This window comes from Hyaena hyaena, unplaced genomic scaffold (assembly GCF_003009895.1).
Source record: "Hyaena hyaena isolate Hyena2069 unplaced genomic scaffold, ASM300989v1 scaffold_496, whole genome shotgun sequence".
Taxonomy (NCBI): domain Eukaryota; kingdom Metazoa; phylum Chordata; class Mammalia; order Carnivora; family Hyaenidae; genus Hyaena; species Hyaena hyaena.
This window is the reverse complement of record NW_024081127.1, coordinates 823077-844794: the sequence shown is the minus strand read 5'-3', so window position 1 is coordinate 844794 and position 21718 is coordinate 823077. Positions and strand designations below refer to the sequence as shown.

At 39.1% G+C, this 21718-nt stretch overlaps 1 protein-coding gene and 1 long non-coding RNA gene across 4 annotated transcripts; one reads left to right on the top strand and one right to left on the bottom strand.

Annotated features, from left to right (window-relative positions):
- Positions 1-4110: 4110 nt before the first annotated feature.
- On the bottom strand, positions 4111-21488 carry TTPA (alpha tocopherol transfer protein). Of its 3 annotated transcripts, none has more exons than XM_039254605.1 (4): positions 20939-21468; positions 14955-15148; positions 13289-13399; positions 4111-4672 (listed from the first exon to the last, which is right to left on the bottom strand). In XM_039254605.1, the coding sequence occupies exons 1-4, from the start codon at positions 21177-21179 to the stop codon at positions 4643-4645; spliced, it is 576 nt and encodes a 191-aa protein (XP_039110536.1). In that variant the 5' UTR covers positions 21180-21468; the 3' UTR covers positions 4111-4642. The 3 variants fall into 3 exon arrangements, with proteins under 3 accessions (XP_039110536.1, XP_039110537.1, XP_039110535.1); XM_039254604.1 differs by lacking the exon at positions 4111-4672 and adding an exon at positions 8466-10301 and having other exon boundaries at positions 20939-21460; XM_039254606.1 differs by lacking the exons at positions 13289-13399; positions 14955-15148 and having other exon boundaries at positions 20939-21488.
- Positions 6147-13282, top strand: LOC120246943. Its single transcript, XR_005532188.1, has 3 exons — positions 6147-6326; positions 7050-7204; positions 12597-13282. It is a non-coding gene; the product is annotated as an uncharacterized LOC120246943 (long non-coding RNA).
- Positions 21489-21718: the final 230 nt, after the last annotated feature.

Below are 21718 nucleotides of genomic sequence, written 5' to 3'. Positions count from 1 at the left end.
AAAAGACAAAAACATCTCACAAGTGAAGAATAAATTATCACTGTCTAAGGCAGAAAAGATTCAAGTGAAAATTTAATAAGCAGTGAAGAAAGGGAATAAACAACCAAAGGCAAAAGTAAAACAGGTCTGAGAAAAAGTGCTTAAAATGGAAGACAGGCAAAGAAGTTTCAAATTATGTATTATCGGAGTCCTGGAAGAAGAAGAAAACAAAGCAATGGATTAAAAGCAATATTTATCATCATAACCCAAGAGACCTTCTGTAAGAGAAAAATGGTAAAATTGGCCCGTAATGAACAACTCTGAGACTTAGTAAAACTAGTGGACATTAGGTAAAAAGAGGAAAGGAAGGTTTCCAGGCAAAATAATCGGTTTACTTATGCAGGTAAGAATATTAGTATGACCTCCCACTTTTCAAGAGCAACATAAAGATCAAGGCAATAATGGAGCATAATTTTAAGAAAACTCCAAATAAGTGCTTAGATTTCTGTATGCAGCTGAGCTATACTTCCAAGTAAGAGGGTTATAGAAACACATAACTGTTTTCATACAGCCTTCCTGTAAAACCATCTAGAAGATGAATTTCATCTAAACAAAAGATGACTTGGAAAATAAATCAGAATACCTGATGGTGAGCATTTAATACATTTAATTGTAGTACTAATACTAAAATAAGGGTAGGGACATTGGTCAAAGAATATATATTCTGCCCAATAGAAAGAATGCAAGTTAAAAAAAAAAAAGAGAGGAAAAGGGAGAGAGGAGGGAAAAACTAAAATAAAATCACTGTGTGTAGGCAAGAGGTGGAAGTCAAAAGGTGCCATGTAAAAACTGACCACCAAGATAGAAAACGTTAAGACAAGGGGAATAAAGGGCATGAAAAAAGTTATAAATAACTATACCTACACACATAAATATAAGGCAGATCGATCCTAGCTGGAAAAGAGAAATCAGTGAAGCTTTCTATGTTGTCACTCTGATAAAAGAAGAATCATTGTTAATGGAAGATACCATCGGGAGCCTCTACAATGTCTAGCATATAGTAAAATATTTCTAAAAATATGAAGAAGCAGAAATAAGGAATAGTAATCTAAAAAGAAAAGTAAAATTAAAAACCCATAGATGATCTTGATAATGATCCCGTTTTCCTAGTATGAGTGTTCCTAAGACTAAGCACTTTAGTTATCTAACAAAAATAGCTAAACAAAAGCCTCAGTAAGTTTAATGCAGCATAATGCAAAGCAAAAATCAAAAGGGGCCACCTAGAGTAAAACACATTGAATTTTTCTTCAAAATCAGGAAGACAACAAAACAAAACTCACTACTGGAATGTTCCGAGAATAAAACAAAGACCACCAGAGCTAATAAACAAAACACAAAACTGATACCTTGTCCTTCAAACCATATCGGTATTTAGATGTGATAAGTAAAATCTCCAAAATGACCTGTTCTCTCATCTGTTTGAGGACCATTTGAAATGATAAAGTTTATCATTAACTTATTTTTCTTAAATATTTATAATATTATCACATACATTTTTTTTCTCACCTTCAAAAGGACAACGCTTTTATTCCCTTCTAAATATAGATGTATTAGGTAACTGGATATTCCATCCTAATTTTACATCAATTATTTACCAAAAATAATTCATGTCTGAGTTCCTCAAGCCAGTTTTGACTCCCTGAAGTTGCCACTGGCCAATTTTACACTCTCTGCAGAAAACTACCAATGACAATATTTGACTCTACATGCGTGTGGGCCACTTGTTAGAAATACCACTGACTGTCACCAAAGCAGAGTCCTAGGTGCTACTCATCTAAATGCTATAGCATATAGGTCTCTAATCATCAACTGCTTGCAGATCACTCATGACTTACCTAGCAGCAGAGGGCATCTGGCTGCACCCTAGAATTTGCTGAGCCTCTTCTGAATCACCCTGTTTTAACATTTACTCTCCCTCCTCTGCTCTCTGCTCATACACCTTGACATCCAGAATAATAGTGGTGGTGTAGAAAGGAATACTCCAGCCTTAGTCAGTGGATAGGACTGGGAAGTGGCAACTTCATTATAACTTTACTGGTCTCACATTTTAGTCTAAAGAGTGAGATCTCAGGTCATCTCTTCAAAGGGGAGAGCAATCCACTTAGAGGCCTCACTAAGGAAATCAACAGGCCACTAGAGGAAGAAGAGGAAGAGAAGAAGAAAGTGGAGGAGAGGATAACTGGGTAAAGTCAGCAGTATTATCAGTGTGACATACATCCACAAGTTGAATGAAGTCATTCCTTAGTCATCTTGTTACTTTAGGTGAAACCAGATAGTTCAGTAAAACAGGACTTATATCTCTCGGACTGGCAATGGCTTATTAATCACAGAAGAAATGACTCTTCCCTAGGATCTTCCCAGGCAAGGCTCGATCTACTAAAAACAGGACCCAAAGACTTAGGACCACCAACCAGGAACAACTATAGCCTCCTGTAGCTAAATTCTGTTCTAACTAGTTCTTGCTTCATGGCTAAAGGGAAGCTGATAGGAACAAACCTCAAGAGTTTTCTATTATGATCCTACTGCGAAGGAGATATAAACCATCCTAGAGGTTAGGAAGATAAGAGCAGTAGAGTGGCCAGAATTTGGCTACAGGGTCTCTATCTTTTCCTATGAATATGTACTGGAGTGTTTGAAACCAAGTATTTCTTCACTAAATTAAAGAAGAGGCATTTCTCTGCAAGTTCTTCACTCATTATGACATCATCTATCTTGCCCAGAACCCAATTGGAACATATGTATGAGAACAAAAGGTTTAAAAGTGGTTGAAGGGAAAACTGAATTGTAATTTGGAAATATATAATGTTTAATGCAAAATTTTTTTAAAAAGGTTTAAAATAAGCTCCCCTCCATTTTTTAATTTTTTTAATTTTATGTACTATTTATTTAGTTTAATTTAAATCCAAGTTAGTTAACATACAGTGTAATAATGATTTCAGGAATAGAATTTAGTGATTCATCACTTACATATGACACCCAGTGCTCATCCCAAGTGTCCTCAATGCCCATTCTCCCCACCCCTCACCCCAGTAGCAACCCTCAGTTTGTTCTCTGTAATTTAAGAACCTCTTATGGTTTGTCTCCTCTGTTTTTATATTATTTTTCCTTCCCTTCATTTATGTTCATCTGTTTTGTATCTTAAATTCCACACATGAGTGAAATCATACATTTATCTTTCTCTGACTGATTTATTTCACTTAGCATAACATACTCTAGTTCTATCCATGTTGTTGCAAATCACTAATTTGATCACTAATATTTATATATATATATACCACACATACCACACCTTCTTTATTCACTCATCAATCAGTGACATTTGAGCTCTGTCCATACTTTATCTCTTGTCAATAGTGCTGCTATAACACTGGGGTGCATGTGCCCCTTTGAATCAGCACTCCTGTATCCTTTGGATAAACATCTAATAGTGCAATTGCTAGGTCGTGGGGTAGCTCTATTTCTAATATTTTGAGGAATTTCCATCCTGTTTTCCAGAGTGGCTGCACCAGTTTGCATTCCCACCAGCAGTGCAAAAACGATTTCTCTTTCTCCACATCCTCGCCAGCATCTAGAGTCTCCTGGTTTGTTCATTTTAGCCACTCTGACTGGTGTGAGGTGGTATTTCATTGTGGTTTTTATTTGTATTTCCCTGATGATGAGTGATGTGGAGCATCCTTTCATGTGTCTGTTGGCCATCTGGATGTCTTCTTTGGAAAAGTGTCTATTCATGTCTTTTGCCCGTTTCTTCACTGGATTATTTGTTTTTTGAGTATTGAATTTGATAAGCTCTCTATAGATTTTGGATACTAACCCTTTATCTGAGGCGAAAATGGTAGTTCATAACCTTCCCCAGAAATCCTCCTCTGATTCCAAACAGCAGAAAATATTTGGGTGGCTTCTATCAAAGACAAAAACTGGACTAGTTAAGAGGTTTACTTATATTTATTTTGTTTACAGAGAGAGAAAATCCCAAGCAGACTCCATGCTCATTGCAGAGCCTTACATAGGGCTTGATCCCATGACCCTGGGATCACGACCTCAGTTGAAATTAAGAGTCAGACGCTCAACAGATTGAGCCACGCAGGCGCCCTGAGGTGTGTTTTATTCTGACCATTACAATTTAGACAGTACCAGATCTGAATACCAGAGTGTCAGTAGTGGTTTTGCCTTAGACTTTCATGCGAAGGGGTGAACACGTGGCATTTTGGAGATTTATGGTAGGGGTTGTTTTGCAAGGCGAAGTCTCAGATGCCTGAATAGGAAATGTTTTTCTCTGTAGTTAGCAAGTTTGAGGGAGACAAAGAATTCTAATCTTAGCCGATCAATCATGACAAACCGTTCTAATCTTAGCTAATCAATAATGAGACAAAGACTGGGAAACTGAAGGATCTGTGTCTGGCCTTGTCAGCAGACAAGGCAAAAGAGAAAGGTCTGTGTTTGTTAGCTTTGTCAAACATAGTTTGTCTGAAAACAGGCTTAAGGATTAGAGTAATTTGTGTGGAGTTTTGGTCAAAGGTCATTGAAATAGTCCACGAAGTCAGCATTTCTTGTTGGCGCTGTTCTTGGAGAAACAGCTGAACCATCTGTTGTGCTCTGACAGTTTCTAGAACTGAGAAGGGTTCTGGAGACAAGCCTGCAATCAGGGGGATACACGCAGGAATAAGCAGAAAAAACATTATTAGAGATTATATGCAGGAATAAAACCAAGACTTGAGATCAGTGTAGTGGATTCCAGAATATTAGTGTGGTAAACTCCTTTGACAATGGGGTCAGCCCTGGGGTGGCAATGGGGTGCATTTCTTCATTAGCAACTTGAGCCGTATTCATGGGGTAGAAGTCAGAGACATTTGGGGGAACACATATGCACTCTTGGCTTTAAGGAGGACAGTGCGTTTTGGCTGGGGACCCCTAAAGTGTATCTAACCCTTTCGTGTATACAGAGTTTCAAAAACATGTGAGTAATTGTGGACTCTAAGAGTGGGAGAAGAGGATGGAGAGGGCTTGAGGCTTTGGGATGCAGGCATGGAACCCTGTTAAGGGGGTCAGGGACATCTCTTTAGTCATGATGTATAAGGGAGAAGCTATGGCGGAAAAGTTAGGGAGTCAGTTCTGGTATTGCCAACTATTCATAGAAATCCTCAGAGCTGTCTTTTGGTCTTAGGGAGAGGGAAATTGATCATGGCGTTAATTTTTTTGGGAATAAAGTCTTTACTTCAGGGAAGATATCATGTGCTGGCACTTGAGAGCCATTAATTGTTTTGTGTTTAGAGATTATGTCCCTTGTGAGCAAAAGCTTGGAGTAAATATTGAGCGTTGACAACCATCATTAAGCAGAGAAGGTCATCCACACACTGAATTCAGGTAACGAGGCTCAGATGCCCCCAGAGGATTGACTGAAGTTCCTCAAAAGAGGTTCGCCTGAGTCGTGAGTGGATGAGACCGAGCAGCAGGGAAGGAAGAGGGGGTTCGGTGTGGGGCTGTGCCTGACCGTTCCCCATCCCAGACCTTCACCTCCCCCCAAGTGCAGGGTGTTCTGAGAAAGAGGGGCATGGGGCGCAGTAGAGCTCCGCTGTGGGTGGCCTGGCGCCCCAGCTCGTTTGGACTGGAGACGGAGCTCCTGCGAGAGCCGAACCGCCAGGGGGTGGAGGCCATTTATTCAACGTGGCTAATGAGTCTCTGGAACGGGCCCAGCGGGGCCAGCCTGCAGTTTTTCTGCCTGTGGGGGCAGAATGAAAGGAACTGAAGTATAAAGTCAACTAAAAACGTAAAGCCAATCACATAAGATACTTAGAGAAGGTTTGAGACTGAAATAAAGGTCTACAGGGTAGGAGCTCGTCGTTGTAACACAGCCGACATTTAAGGTGAGAGAGAAAGCGGTGGAGAGCGGAGGTCAAGTCTGAGAATTTGTACGGAGACCCCCGCCGACAGGCCAGCTTCCCAGGAAAGGGTGCCCCAGCTCGCACCGGGCAGGCCTGCGGCACCCCCGACCGCCCCCGCCGCGCTGCGGACTCCGAGAGGCCTGGTGCGCGCGGGGCGGGGCGGGGCGGGGGGCGCGCGGCTCAGGGACCCGCGCTGGCCAGCCTCAGCGGCGGCTCCGGCGGCCGGGGGCCGGGGGCGCGCGGCGGGTGCCGGCGGCGGGCTCTGCGGCAGCACCGGCCGAGCTCGCGACCCTGAGCCCGGGACAGACAGTCAGAGCTCCACTCCCGTCCTAAAAACAGGCCGTTTTCTTTTGCAGCAAAGACTGAAGGACGCAACGTATTTGAATCCAGCGTTTCGTCTGGCACAAAGTGAGTGATCCATACATTCAGGGCTCTTCAGTGGGTGTTCAAGACCTCCTACAGGCTGGTGTTACATGCATCTTTCTTTTTGTAATATAATCTTTAATGTTTATTTATTTGAGAGAGAGGGAGGGAGGGAGACACAGAGGCAGGCTCCAGGCTCTGAGCTGTCAGCCCAGGGCTCGCTCTCCTGGTGCCAGCCCCCCCCCCCCCCTCCAAAACTATAGGGCTATTTACCATTTCTCAGACATGACCTGTTCCTTCTCATCTCTAAGTCCGCCCATGCTATTTCTTTTCTTGGAATATCCTTCCTCTCCTCAGTTCTCATTGTTGTCCAGGGCAGTCAATTCTCAAAGGTTCTGCTTCAAATTGTGCCTCATCTAAAAACACATCCTCAGTTACGCCACATGGAAATTATCTTTCCTGCCAAAGCATGCTTCTGGAAGACTCCTCATGACCCTCACACTGCCGTGCAGTAGCACTTTACCTGGCTATTTGGGAGATATGTTTTCTCTCTTCTAGGTAGCACCTAGTTACTTTTTCTATTCGCTATACTATTAACTCCGTGTACAGTGCTACCAAAAGTAGATATTTAATACATCCATGTGGTCAGCTTGGATGGGGAAGAGAGTGGTCAAGCGCATACTAGGTGGGTAGGAGGACACCTTGTTAACCAGAAAATTAGTGGAGACGCGCTAATGCCATCCCCAGTTTTATTACCATCATTTCTAGGTCTGCCTCTGCATCCTCCACAGTGTCTAGATGTGGCAAAATTCAACATATAAGGCCGGTAAGGAGTGTTTCAGACACCACCGTCCGACTAGTGTCCTGAGCTTCTGGCTGGTTTGCATGTTTGACCTGTTTTGTGAGCTACAGGCTTCATTCGGGTGAGCGGCAAAGATACTATGTGCTCTATGACTTCAGTGTTATTTCTGCAAGAAAAATATATAGTTTGACAAATAAAATCATGATCCAGGCTAACAGCAGATTTCATTTCAAAATTAAATTATCTGATTAAGTAGCACACTCTTTATTTCACTTGTAAGTTTTAACCTAAGTCTGCATGGCTTCGTGTCACGAAATTAGCTTGTGGTCCCTTTAAGGACAGCAAAAGACATTGGAGAAAGACGGTGCTGAACTAAGTGGCCCGCCCAGAAAACCAGCCTGCAACGAACACTTACAAAGGAAAACTAGCATCTGGGTATTGGACAACCAGATTCGGTGAGTCTTTCCTAAGCTTACCCGTAAGGAAAAGTAGTTTTTGAAAATGAACACCTAATATTTGTATTTAAAAATGAAAAAGAAACAGCTGTAGTTTATGTAAAAGATCTTTATTTTAAAACAAATAAATTGGGGCGCCTGGGTGGCTCAGTCGGTTAAGCATCTGACTTCAGCTCAGGTCATGATCTCAAGATTTGTGGGTTCGAGCCCCACATCAGGCTCTGTGCTCACAGCTCAGAGCCTGGAGCCTGCTTTGGATTCTCTCTCTCTCTCTCTCTCTCTCTCTCTCTGACCCTCCCCTGATCACGCTGTCTCTCTCTCTCTCTCAGAAATAAATAAAACATTAAAGTTTAAAAAAAAGTAAAACAAGGGGCGCCTGGGTGGCTTAGTCGGTTAAGCGTCCAACTTTCGCTTAGGTCATGATCTCTCGGTTCGTGGGTTCGGGCCCCGCGTCGGGCTCTGTGCTGACTGCCAGCTCGGAGCCTGGAGCCTGTTTCAGTCTGTGACTCCCTCTCTCTCTGACCCTCCCCTGCTCACGCTGTCTCTCTCTCTCTCTCAGAAAAATAAAAAAAAAAAAAAAAAAAAATAAAAAAAAAAATAAAAGTAAAACAAACTATCTTGCAGCTCAGTAACATAATGAGCCTAAGTTTAGAGTTAACCTTGTAAAAGGCACTTCTGCTGCAATTACAGTAAAGTAATATATAGTAATATAAAGTAATATACAGTAACTTAGTAATATAGACAGTTTGATAGTTATTTATCCTGCCACCTTCACAAAATTGCCTGCTCATTTCACCTTGTTCTTTTAATGTTCTTCAGTGAATTGTTGCATTTAAAAAAAAGTCAAAGTCCCATCATGAAATGCACTTCTACTGACTGACATATTTTAATTCTATTTACTGTTAATAACATCACCAGGGAATCACATTTAACATTTTTAAATATTATCCTTTATTCACATGCTAAAGTAATCATTCCTTCACAGAGTCATGAGTAAGTGTTTTAAGTACTCAAACGTAAATGAAGTGCAACTCGGATATAAACCTCCTTTACAGAAAAATAAAAGTTGGGTAAACCAGAGCTTTTTGTTGTTGTTATTGTTTTTCAATGATTTTATTCTGCTATTATTTTTAATTATACAGTTTTGTGAACTATATGATTTTTTAAGAAGACTATAATCTTTTTAGAAAACAGGCATGATCTAGTGTTTTAATAAAACGTGTAATGTAAGGTTAGCTTCCCAATGCTAAGTCAATATTTGTTCTCTAAAGAACATTCACAGTTGCTCTCAATTTTTTCATAGACATATGTACAGAGAATCACAATTTTCAGCTCACCTGATTAGAATATTTTCTTGTAAAGAAAAATACCCTTCATGTATCCTTTCACAAAGATACTATAGTATAATGAATGTTGAAACCCAGCTAAGCTGAACAATGTCTAACAAATTTGCACCCTGTGTTTTTTTTCTTTTCAAACTTAAAAATTTTAAATTTATGAAACACTATTAAAGTGACATAAATTGAAAGCTATATTGACATTGTATCTTAATAAACATTCTATGATATAAGCTATAATATAAATAGCACACTTTTAACTACTGTTTTTTAAGTAAATATGAATTATAGAATTTGGCAAGAATACTCTGATATATAGTAAAAGTTAAATTATTTCATAATCTGAAAAGTTCCAGGTGTAACTGACAGTGATTTTTAAAATGTAAACATTTCTTTTCCTTTGTGTAGTTGTGTTGTTGTTCAATTAAAAGTAGAGTCCATGAATGACTACTAAATATTATTCCATTTCTAATATCATATGTAATCTTAGTAAGATAACTAAAAACCGAAGTCAAAATTACATTCTTGCTTTGTTTGAAAATGCATAAATAGTTATTAAGAAGCCATCAGCTATGCCTTAAATATTTCCTGAATTATTTTTGATTTTCAATTGTATCAACATGAGTAATTTCATAGAGACCTTTAGATGCTACATACAATAGTTTATAGCATCTAGACTCTTCAATCAAAAGTTTCTATTGTGCAAATATGCTGAAATAGAACTTCCCTGAGATGAACTGTCTTGCTGGCCCGTGGAAATAACTCTGTAAAACTATATTCAGATTTTAATCTGAATTATAATTGAATCTTACACCCATCCAAGATGAGTGTTGATAGATTTTTATCATCAGTTGATTCGTACCAATACTTCTTTTTCATGGACCACTTGTATATTTATTATGAAACCAATGTAGTCAAATAACTTGTTTAAAATGAAACTGTTCAGAAACATACAAAGGTGAACATGACAGCCACTTTTAGAGATAACTTTCAAATACAAAAACCAGGAATCTCTTCTATGCTTTCAAGATGTACTAACATTTAACTACCTGAAAGATAAACAAAATGCATTTAAAAAGCAGTTTTCCAAATACCCATGTTGCTCATGTCAGAAGAGTTTTACATTTTAGATCAATCAGAGAGAAAGCATTAATTAGTTTAAAAAGGTTCTTTTTCTTTCATTCATGTAACCAGGTAGGATCTCACTCATGTATTTTTAATTAAGAAGTCATTCACATTAAATAACTTCTTCTCATTGACTGATCTGTGAAATGCTGCTGAGATAATTTTCAGACTTCATTATAAAATTTGTCCACTCCTGACAAATGTCCTCCATGGAGAATTCTGTACCACCATATTCCAGAGGAAGAATGTCTGGGAAATGCTGAAGTAAGCTTTGTTTGTAATTGTTCCCATGCATATGAATCTGAAATAGCCAAAATGTTTGAGAAGATATGCCCAAGCCTCTCAGTTTACTAGATGCATTTCTAATGTACAATCAATACAAAATAAGGCACTCTAATGACTTTCAAGATAGGAGAGCATGTATAGACACTATGCCCTTCATTTCTCTACTTATGTAAGAATTTTATTTAAGTTTGTATTGAGCTACTTAGGAGTCTAATCATCTTACTGATTTTTATGCATCTTTGTATTCTAATAACAATACAAGATTTATTAAAAGATATTCTATCCTCTTTCAAAAATAGATATTTAGGGGCACCTGGGGGGCTCTGTCAGTTAAGCATGTGACTTCTGATTTCGGCTCAGGTCATGATCTCACCATTCGTGAAATCTATGCTGTCAGCACAGAGCCTGCTTGGGATTCTCTCTCCCCCTCTCTCTTTGCCCCTCCCTCCTTCCCCCTCCCCTCAAGTAAATAAACTTTAAAAAAATAGATTTGGGGCGCCTGGGTGGCTTAGTCGGTTTAGCGTCCGACTTTCGCTTAGGTCATGATCTCGGGGTTCGTGGGTTCGAGCCCCGCGTTGGGCTCTGTGCTGACTGCCAGCTCAGAGCCTGGAGGCTGTTTCAGAGTCTGGGACTCCCTCTCTCTCTGACCCTCCCCTGCTCACGCTGTCTCTCTCTCTCTCTCCTAGAAATAAATAAAACATTAAAAAAATTTTTTTTAAATTCTAAATAAAATTATTTTATATATTCTGTTCCCTAATGTACATGTGATTCAGAACATCTAACATCCTGAGACTCTTTTATAGATGATAAAAATGTACTACTTGGTATTAGTTCATATGAAATAAAAGCATATATCTGCACACACAGCTATGAATATGGGGAGTAATTTATGTGGTACAATTAATGGATAGAATTTGGCTAGTATAAAATCAAGAGACAATTATGATGGTTAAGAACCTTATATTTTCAAATATTTAAACCATTTTAAAATTGATTAAACCAATTAAATTTTATTTATTTATTTATTTAATTTATTTATTATTAAATAATAATATATTTATTTATTTTATTTATTTATTTATTATTTTATTTTTTATTTATTATTTATTTATTATTAAAACCAATTAATTGGTTTTAATTTTAATTAAAACCAATTAAAAATTGATCATATAATACCACAAAGTTAAAATAAAGACTTAGAACCTTTAGCACATGTTGCTAAAAACAAATAAACACCCTTTTTCCATCTGCTAGGGTAAAATGTTCATCTGTACATTAGAAGAATAAAACAAGTCTCCTGTACTCAGGAACCTCAGAGCCCCAATTCTTGGTTTCTTCTGAAATGTTCAAAACATCATCAGCTAATTAAAAAGAAATTGTCCCATCTCCCAGGAAGTGGCAAATAAGAACATTCATAGGATATTGTGAAAATATTGAATGGGAGGAGAATGGCTGGCTTGGGTCCCCACTTCTCTCATATTGGCAAGTCCATTTCACGTCATTTAACTTTCACTGAAATGCTTCACCTTTCTTCTCATTTTTTAAATTTTCCTTTCTTTTTTGCTCATATTCTCCTATTTGCTAGGAGAGTTGAGTTTATTGTTATTTTTACTTTTACTTGTCCAGAATATAACCCAAAATAGAAATACTTACGTTTAGATATATTAAACAGAAGGTGGTCAGCAATGATCAAGCTACACTGAAGAGACACAGTTATGAACACCCCAAAATTGACTTTTCTAAAAATACTAGAATGAAAAGCGGTCATCTTCATAGATGTGGTTCTTCTTAAAGACAGATAGAAATTCCTACTGGAGGGGCGCCTGGGTGGCTTAGTCGGTTAAGCGTCCGACTTTCGCTTAGGTCATGATCTCGCGGTTCGTGGGTTCAAGCCCTGCGTCGGGCTCTGTGCTGACTGCCAGCTCAGAGCCTGGAGCCTGTTTCAGTCTGTGACTCCCTCTCTCTCTGACCCTCCCCTGCTCACGCTGTCTCTCTCTCTCCTAGAAATAAATAAAAATATTTAAAAAAAAAGAAATTCCTACTGGATAACCTCTACAAATTATCCTCTACTGATTCATGTAGAAGAGTGGTTGCCATCTTGGGAACTCAGATTTTATTTTTAATATTTGAAAAAAATCCTTAAAGACATTAGATAGTCACCTCAGATAAGCCTCCACAGGATAGGTTAAAAAAAAAACAAAAACAAATTGTTTTGCTTTAACTAACACGACAGTAAGTCTCATACCTTTGGGTACTATGGTTTTCAGTTATGCGTGTCTAATTTAAATACATTTATTTTTTACTTGCACAGATAATACATTCATATGACTGGAAATCAAAAGATAAAAGATACATAGATGCCCCGGTCCCTCATCCACCCCATCCACACCTCTACTCTGCTACATACAGGTAACCATTTAGGTTGCTTTCTCGTATATCCTTTTAATGAAGCTATAACTAGAGATTCTGATTTCTCCCCTTTTTAGTCAAAAGGTGGAATACTATAAAAACTATTTTTCGTTTTCCTATTTCACTTTACAATACATCCTGCAAATTATGTCGTACTCCATAGTGTCGATGTGTCTGTTTACTTAACCAGCTCCCTGATGATGAACACTTGGTGGTTTCCGATCTTTTGCTGCAGTGAATCCTCTCATATGTGTAATTTTGCTAATGTGTTGGTCTATCTGTGGGATAAAATCCCACAAGTGCAAGGACTGTCATTTTGATACCTATTGCCACACTGCCCCCTGGAGGAAACATACAGTTCTACACTCCCACTAACAATGAATGAGAGGCCCCGTTTCTCCAGTCTCACCACCTTGATTTTTCAAAAATTAAAAAGGAATTTAATTTATAAAAGCAGTTGGTTTGTTAGACAAATACTAGAAAACACTGGGTTAATTGTGAGGAGGAGAGGGGAGATAATGATGCAGTCCTTAAGTAAAAAAGGGCTGGAATGTCTGGTACAGAAGAATGGTGACTTGAGTATGTCATACTCACCCGTTCCTTAATTTTCTCAGTCAGGAATGGTTTAATCATGGAAAAGACAGCATGGAAGATTATTGGCTCATTTATCAAATGGATACCTCGAACTTTTAATGGAAAGGAATCCTTTTGAAAATAAAATATAGTAACAAAGCATAAATGAATATATATTCCTATCGGGCAGTCCCTTCTTTGAATACTTGCTGTACCTAGTGTAGTACCTAAGGTGGAATTTTATTTTCAGAATTATTTGTTCTATCAATACAATAGCCTGCTTCACAGTTCACAGTCACTAGAGTCAGGAAAATCTCTAAAACAGGTTTTCCTTACAGCTTAGACAAAGTATGTTAACAAACATCTAACGTCTTTTGTAAGTTAGACACAGAAAGTATCTTCCCCAATCACGTATAAATGTTCTTTCAAGGAACCAACCAGTCACTCAGATATTTAGAGCTAACCATCTTCCCCTAATTTTTATTTTGAGAAAAAATTAAAGTTTCATAGAAGCTGAAAGAATAATAAACACACACTTCTAAACTTTTAACCCATGTTAAGTCTTTCACATCAAAGTAATATAGGCTTATTTAGAAAGTTAAGAATAAATAAAAAACACTTCACCAATAGTTTTCCTACCCAAAATGTGTTGTTAATATAGAGATTTCTCTCCCCAAGTTTCTGTCATAAAAAATTCTTTTTTTTTTTTTTTCTCATTCATAGCTTTTAGAGATGTGTTCTCAATTTGGAGCTCTTCCTTCCAAGTTCCTTCTATGAATAATCTTATTTTAAACATAACTGCCAATACAGTCTCTAAATAATTTGCACCCTGTTTTGTTTCATTGACATAATACAAGTTTTAATACACGAGTTTTAATATCATTGCAATAATCTATTAAACGGATGTACCATAATTTAAGTAACCAGCTTCCTATTACTGGACAAATAAGCTGTTGCTAATTTTCGTCCAGAAAACTTGATGCTATAGTAACCATCTTCATTTACATAAGGCAATAGCAGAGCTCTTACACTCAGATGCCCTGAACTGGAATTCTTGCTTCACTACTGACAAAATGTGTGTGCTTGGGCATTAGCTATGTCACCTCTCTGACACTGGTTAATCTGTAAAATGGGAAAATAATAGCCATAGGCTTGTTTGGCCATTAAATGGTAATGCACTTGAGACACTTAACAGAGTACTTGGCACACAGTATATACAAAGTCTTTACGGTATGGAAGATTATTTTTGGCTATCCCCAAAAGTAGTATCACTGGGTCAAAGATGATGGCCATCTTAAAAAGCTTTTAATTTCTGAAAGAACTGTATCAATTTATACCTACTAAGAATGTTACATTTTATTGTACCATTGCTATAAATATGGTTTTCAGTCAACCTTTTAATTGAGGAAGAAAAATTTAATAACAAAGAGAAAATTACCACATTGTTGTTTAAATGTATAAATTCTGTGGTTGCGAACCTTGAATGTATTTTTGGTTTCTTGCACATTTTTTATTTTATGAATCAATCACCTTTTACATTCTCTTTGTGTCACTGAATTATGTGAATCACTTAAAATTTTTTATTTCATTTTCTAATAAATCTACTATCCCTTTGCTTTGTCTAACGTATAACTAAATTTAAATCTATTTGGAATTATTACCCCAAAGAGTTAAAATATACACTTACTGTAAGAACAGCAGCAATCTTCTTGGCTACAGATGGGGTAATTTGAAAAGCATGAGAAAACTGCCAGCCTTCTAGATCAAAGACAGCCTTGATACCATGCCGTTGCGTTTCTACCTCCTGTACAATAAGCTCGGATGTGATTAGACTTACACGAAAAACGTCATAAGCTGTGAAAACTTTTGGGTCCCATTGTGCTAAAAAAAAAAATTAAATAGCATTATCTCAGCATAGTGTAAATACTCAGGAAGATTTACAAAGGGAAACCAATTCTTTCAAGATGTAAAAGATCAGTAGAAGTAAAAACATGTACAAAGATCATGGATCGAATAACAGATCAAACTGGTGGTCCAAAAACATGTTCCTGCTTCTCCCTCCGCCCTCAGATCCCCCGCAAAGAACAGATTTTTAGGAGAATAGGGGAAAAGAACGGATGCAGGCTGGATCTGATCGCCACATGAAACTGCACCCACAACATGCAGGAGCGGGCTGTGGCTGACGACGAGAATGTCCCCGGGTATGCTCCAAGCTCGGAGATATTGGAAATGGGAAAAGCTTTTGGATGATAAAGGATTATGAGGAGTAACCAGGGCCCTATAGTAACCAAAGAGGTTGCTAAGGGAAATGTGAGAAGAGCAGACTGGAGGATTCATGTCTCAGACACCCCCCAGTGGCAACAGCACATAGCCGTCATGTCTGAACAGGCCAGAATGGTAAGTGTGGGCTCTGGAAAAGAAACAAGCTACTCCAGTAGCTGCCCACACCCAGGGGAAACAACTAAGAAGAATAACTGACGTTCTTGTCTTCTCCCTTCCCCACCATCCCTGGGCAGGCCAGGGCAAGCAGAAATGGCACTTACAGACAGGGAAACAGGTGATCTTAAAAGAAGATATGCAGCATTTGGTATTATAAGATTTTTTAAAATACACACTTTAAAGGAAGAAGGGAACCACACTCAGTAGATAAAGGCACTAAAACCCAAGGAAATAGTTAATAAAGCGAGACATTAAAAAAGAAGCAAAATAGTTTCAGTGAGGGGGAAAAAAGAATAATGTAGGCTATTATAAGAACAGATTATTATTTAAGTTTATTTTGAGAGAGAGAGAGAGAAAGTGTGCAAGCAGGGAAGGGGCAGAGAGAGAGAGAGAAAGAGAGAATCCCAAGCAGTGGCACTGACAGTGCAGAGCCAGATGCGAAGCTCAAACCCACGTACCATGAGATCGTGACCTGAGCCAAATCTAAGAGTCAGATGCCTAACCAACTGAACTACCCAGGTGCCCCAGGACAGATTATGATTTGACAGAATCAGCTGAGATCTTGGAAACAAAAAGATGATAATTCAAGCAAATATCAGCTGAAAGAACAAATGGCAGAAAAGACACAGCCAATGAGTGGACGGTGGTTTGGGATACCAAACTGAGGAATTCTCCAGAAAGAGCCAAGAATTGATATGTATGTATCAAAAGACTCATGCAGCTAGAGACAGGCAGCTAGTAGAAGTTTCAACATCCAACTAATTAGAGTTCTGGAAGTTAAAAAAAAAAAATCCAGAGAATAGGGAAGAAAGGAAAAAGCAGTAACAGTAGAGAAAAATGTTCCAATGGTGAAAAAAATACAAGTCTTCATATTGAAAGTTCCATGGAGCGTCTAACAAAACAAATGAAAAAGAGGGAAAAAAGAGTCATGAGTAAGTAACGGTAAAGTTTCAAAATACCAGTTTCTGGCTTGGACAACTGGGTAGAATGGTGGTACCATTTACTGAGACAGGAAACAGTGAAAGAGAAATGTTTGGGGAGGAAAAGATCATAAGTAGTTTCGGACATGTAAAAATGGTGTCTGGGAGACATCCAACTGGATATAGATGAACAAGGAGCTGATTGTATGGGTCCCTGGGCACAGGAGACGGTGGGGTGAGACAGTCAACCGTAGGGATTGTCTTAGATCTCTGTAGAAAATAGCATCAGAACAGGAAGCTGAGGCCTATATTCTAAGGCATGTCAGAACTTCAAGGGTCATAGAATAGGTGGTACCAGCAAAGGAGGCTAAGAAGAAGTTAAGTTGGGAAAACAGGAGAATGTGGCATCAGAAAAGCCAGGGGAAGGGACATCTCAAGTATGAGGCAGTGGTTTGCTGTGTTGAGAGATCGAGTAAAACAGAACTGAACGTGTCTATTAGATTTGGTGAAAGGAAGGTCACTTATGATTTGTTAAGGTCATTTCAGCACAGAGGTGGAAGTGAAATCAGGCCAGGTTGGTTGTGAGGAATTGTGAAAAACTGTGAGAAAAGACAGATGGTGAACATCACTAATTTAAGATGTTTGGCTGAGAACGAGGAGTGGGGAGATGGCTGGGTGGAGGCTGGAGGGTCTTGTGGGATTGAGGAGGAGGTTTTGCTTTGCTTTGGATGGCTGACCCTTAACAGATTTAAATGTTGATGGGGCGTGTCTACTAGCAAAGAAAAATGTGAAGATATATATAGAGAGAAGAGACAATCCGAAGTATTCCCAGGAAGGCACAATAGGATTGCCTTTTGCTCTGTAGGAGCCTCAGCTGCCTGGTAAGAATTTGAATAATCAATTCATGGATAACCCAGCTCAAATATAATATACTACTTCAGACACTGCAGGAAGCTACCATGGTGAAAAATTGGTGCAGAATGATTGAAAGTCTGTAGTTAAGAAAATAGTAGCTGACCTAAATTTCCGAGCTCACCAACACAGTCGTCTAGACCTGTGCTGTCCAACATGGTAGCCATTAGCCGCGTGTGGCTATTTAAACCTAAGTTAATTATCATTAGACAAAATTAAAAAATCAGTTTCTTAGTTGCAAAAGCCACATTCAAGTGCTCAGTAGTCACACGTGTCGCATGGCTATTGCAGAACAACTTCATCATTATAGAAAATTCCACTGGCTAGCACTGGTCTAGACTCCAAGCTTCTTTAAGGCAAAAGAAAGACATGCCTTAGATGTCTAATTCCTTTTTCAGCATCTATCTAACATTGATTGAGTGCTTATTTATGTCAGGTAATGTCCTAATTATATTTCATATATACTACAAGATTTAACACTCACAGCAACCCTGCCTGTGTGACAGATGAGAAAATGGGGTTCCAGGTACAGCTTCCCATGGAGCTGGAAAGTGGTCGAGCTGGAGTTCGAACCCGGCCAAGGTGCTGTAGAACCTATGCTCCTAACAACTATGCCAGAGTCAGAACTTAATACTGCTAACTGTGTTGCTGCTGCCGCGTTATAGTAGTGAGTCTCCAAGGCATAAAATTATGTCCTCTGGCTTGCGGGCTAATGGCAAAAACTGAGTTTCACTGTGTATTGCCCTGACGGGATTCGAGATAAAGGCTGTGGACATTTTGTCACTGCTTTTCCTGCAGAGACGGTACCTAGGCAAAGGTGGTTACGCTAATGTCCAAAAACCTCTACCACAGATTTCCTTTTTTAGTTCCTCCCATTAATTCAGTTAAATTGAGGAAATTTATAAATCTTTATTCTATCCTTTCATTTTACTCCTAAGCCTCTTCTGATTCTCCTTTTCACCCTAGAATAATGTCTTATTCTACATAACACACCGGAAATTTGCTACATGCCTTTCTGCTCTGACCATCACTAACTTACAGGATTTCTTTCTTTTTTTTTTAAATTTTTTTATAGTTTATTTTTGAGACAGAGACAGAACATGAGCTGTCAGCACAAAGCCTGACATGGGGCTCGAACCCACGAACTGCAAGATCATGACCTGAGCCAAGGTCGGACGCGTAACCGACTGAGCCACCCAGGTGTCCCCCTACATGTTTTCTTGATTTTAAAATCTCTCTTTTAGTTAAAGAGTATACTTAACTATTTTTTTAATTTTTTAAATGTTTTATTTATTTCTGAGAGAGAGACAGCATGAGCAGAGGAGGGTCAGAGAGAGAGAGGGAGACACAGAATCCAAAACTGGCTCCAGGCTCTGAGCTGTCAGCACAAGCCTGACGTGGGGCTCGAACCCACAAACCGTGAGATCATGACCTGAGCCAAAGTCAGATGCTCAACCGACTGAGCCACCCAGATACCTCAGTATATTTAACTATTAATGTACTATAAGAAACCCTCCCTAAGCAATAGAAGACTATTAATTTACTGTTAAGGTATGTATGTATGTATTTATAAAGACTTTATTTTTAATTTTTTAAGTTTCTTTATTTTGAGAGAGAGAGAGAAAGAGAGAGAATGTGTATGTGTGAGCAGGGGAGGGACAGAGAGAGGGAGAGAAAGAATCCAAAGCAGGTTCCAAGCTGTCAGCGCAAAACTTGATGTGGGGCTCTATCCCACGAACCATGAGATCATGACCTGAGCCGAAATCAAGAGTCAGACTCTCAACTGACTGAGTCACCCAGGTGCCCCTAAAGATTTTATTTTTAAGTGATCTCTGCACCCAGTATAGGGCTCAAACTTACAACCCTGAGATCAAGAGTCACAGACTCCACTAACTGAGCCAGCCAGGTACCCCCCAGTGTTAAGGTATTTATGATCAAAGTAGTACATTTGCTTTTTACTTTCAAGGTGTCATTTTTACTTCTTAACTTGCCTCCAGGTAATTTACGAACAAACTCAAAAAAACAAAACAAAACAAAACAAAAAACAAAAAAACCCTCCAGCCAGGCAGCACAGAGCCAGGACACTTGCCGTTTTCAGTTTTATATGCTGGGACCTCTGAGTGGCACTGCCAGATGAAATATAAGACTGCCTCTGAAGGCTGGATTTCAGATAAACACGATATAACCTTTAACGTTAAGTGTGCCGCGTGCATACTAAAAAATTACTGTTTATCTGAAATTCAAATGCAAACAGGACATAACCATATTTTCATCAAATGTATGTTTACTTGATATACAAAACAAGGATACTATCTTAACTCTGGCAACTCTATCCTGAAATAACTTGGAGAACTTCATTCATCTTCCTAGAATACGGCCGGGGGGGACGGGGGGGGGGGCAGACACTGTGATGGCTGTTTCATAGACAACGACTTCACGATGACCCAGGTGTATTTGACACATAGGTTGGGGCCAAAAACCAGAAGCATCCTACTCCATCTTCTGAAAGCCTCCAGAATTAAATGCAGTGTCTTCTTGCGAGATCACAAACGGTTGAGTTACTATCATCAGGCAGGAAAAGCAAATCTATAAATATTTTCAAGTTCCCTAGAATATTTACAGATGTAAAAGTTTTTGTAGGATTATAATTAATGAGATTCTCCTCGTGAAATATTGGTTATCTTTGTCCTTCCAACTGGGCCACGAGAGGGTGCTAGGGGCTGTGTGGGTCCTTTGTTCCGCACCATTTCTAATCACACACAGGTCTAAGGAAGGGGCAGTCGCCAACCCACGGAAACACTAGGAAGGCCTAACGGTGAAGACGGGGAGCTGTGACAAGGGAGGCACGTGGGATACAACGTCTTCCAGCTCCCCAGGAGAGTCCCTTTCCCCCCGGACGTGCCCCCACCCCGGAGAGGGAGCCCCTGTCTGCCCCCTCAGGCCTGGGGCCGTTCATTCACTCCAGCAGCAGGTAATAAATCCCTACCGCGTACCAGCCCCTGGTTTCAGTGTCTGGGACACAGTGAACAGACAAAGTCCATCCATGCTCTCATGAGCTTGCACTATTACAGCCCAGAATTCTTGTTTGGATTTCCTACCAAGCACTTTTTAAACCCTTTACCTTGATATTTTTCACCTTTCCCCCCCTATTTCTCTACTCCGTTTTCATTCTCTCTTATTTTAAACAGTTGACTGTGTGGAAGAATGGAAGTAAGGTTTTCTTTGGTTTTTAATTTTCTCACAATTGCCAGTTTTATTATATCTGAGGGACATTAAACTCTAAATTAAACCTAAGTGAAGAGCTGAAAAGTTAAATTCTTAAATAGGGACTCATTAAAGCTTTCAATATGGCAGTCAAGAAAAAAAAAGAAAAAGAAAAAAAGTACAATGTAGGACTTACCGATTCTGTAAATAAGAACTTTGCTGCCAGTGGGGTCTCTGGCTCTCAGGACTCCAAGGTAACCGGCCTTCAGAAGACCAAGGATACTTCTAGGGTGTAGATCTGCACTTATTTCTGGACATTCTGCCCTCCACTTGTAATAGTTTTTCAGTAACTGAAAAGTAAAATAAAAATTGTCTGCAGATAACATACCTGGTAAAAATGGTAGCAAAGCCTTGGCATTACGGATGGCCCTTTCCATCCGTTATGTCAGAATTTTAATCTGGTGTATTTTTTTTTAGCTGTAAAAATTAAAGTTCCCTTCCTCAAGGATCTCAGGTGATAAGACTTCATCACAAATTCAAAGTTGAATAATTTTCATTTGACTCCTATGGCTGGCGGTCTCCAGAAATAGCCGCATTACCCACCTCCTGGTCAACACATGCAGCTCGTCCCGTCAGAGATGGGATCCATTTGATTCCTCCTCCCTGAACCTTGGATGGCCCGACATCTTTTTTTTTTTTTAATCTACATCCAACTTAGTTAGCACATAGTGCAACAATGATTTTAGGAGTAGATTCCTTAATGCCCCTCACCTATTTAGCTCATTCCCCCTCCCACACCTCCTCCAGTAACCCTCTGTTTCCTCTCCATATTTAAGTCTCTTATGTTTCCCCCTGCCCTGTTTTTATATTATTTTTGCTTCCCTTCCCTTATGTTTATCTATTTTGTATCTTAAAGTCCTCATATGAGTGAAGTCATATGATATTTGTCTTCCTCTGACTAATTTCACTTAGCATA

Excerpts from the sequence above, each read along its gene's own strand:
- TTPA (XM_039254604.1), bottom strand. The coding sequence starts at position 21,179 with ATGGAAAGGGCCATCCGTAATGCCAAGGCTTTGCTACCATTTTTACCA. Across the intron at positions 15,149-20,938 it reads AGTTCTTATTTACAGAATCG|CACAATGGGACCCAAAAGTT; the intron begins GTAAGTCCTACA and ends TTTTTTTTTTAG. Across the intron at positions 10,302-13,288 it reads CTGAGAAAATTAAGGAACGG|ATTCATATGCATGGGAACAA; the intron begins GTGAGTATGACA and ends TGGCTATTTCAG.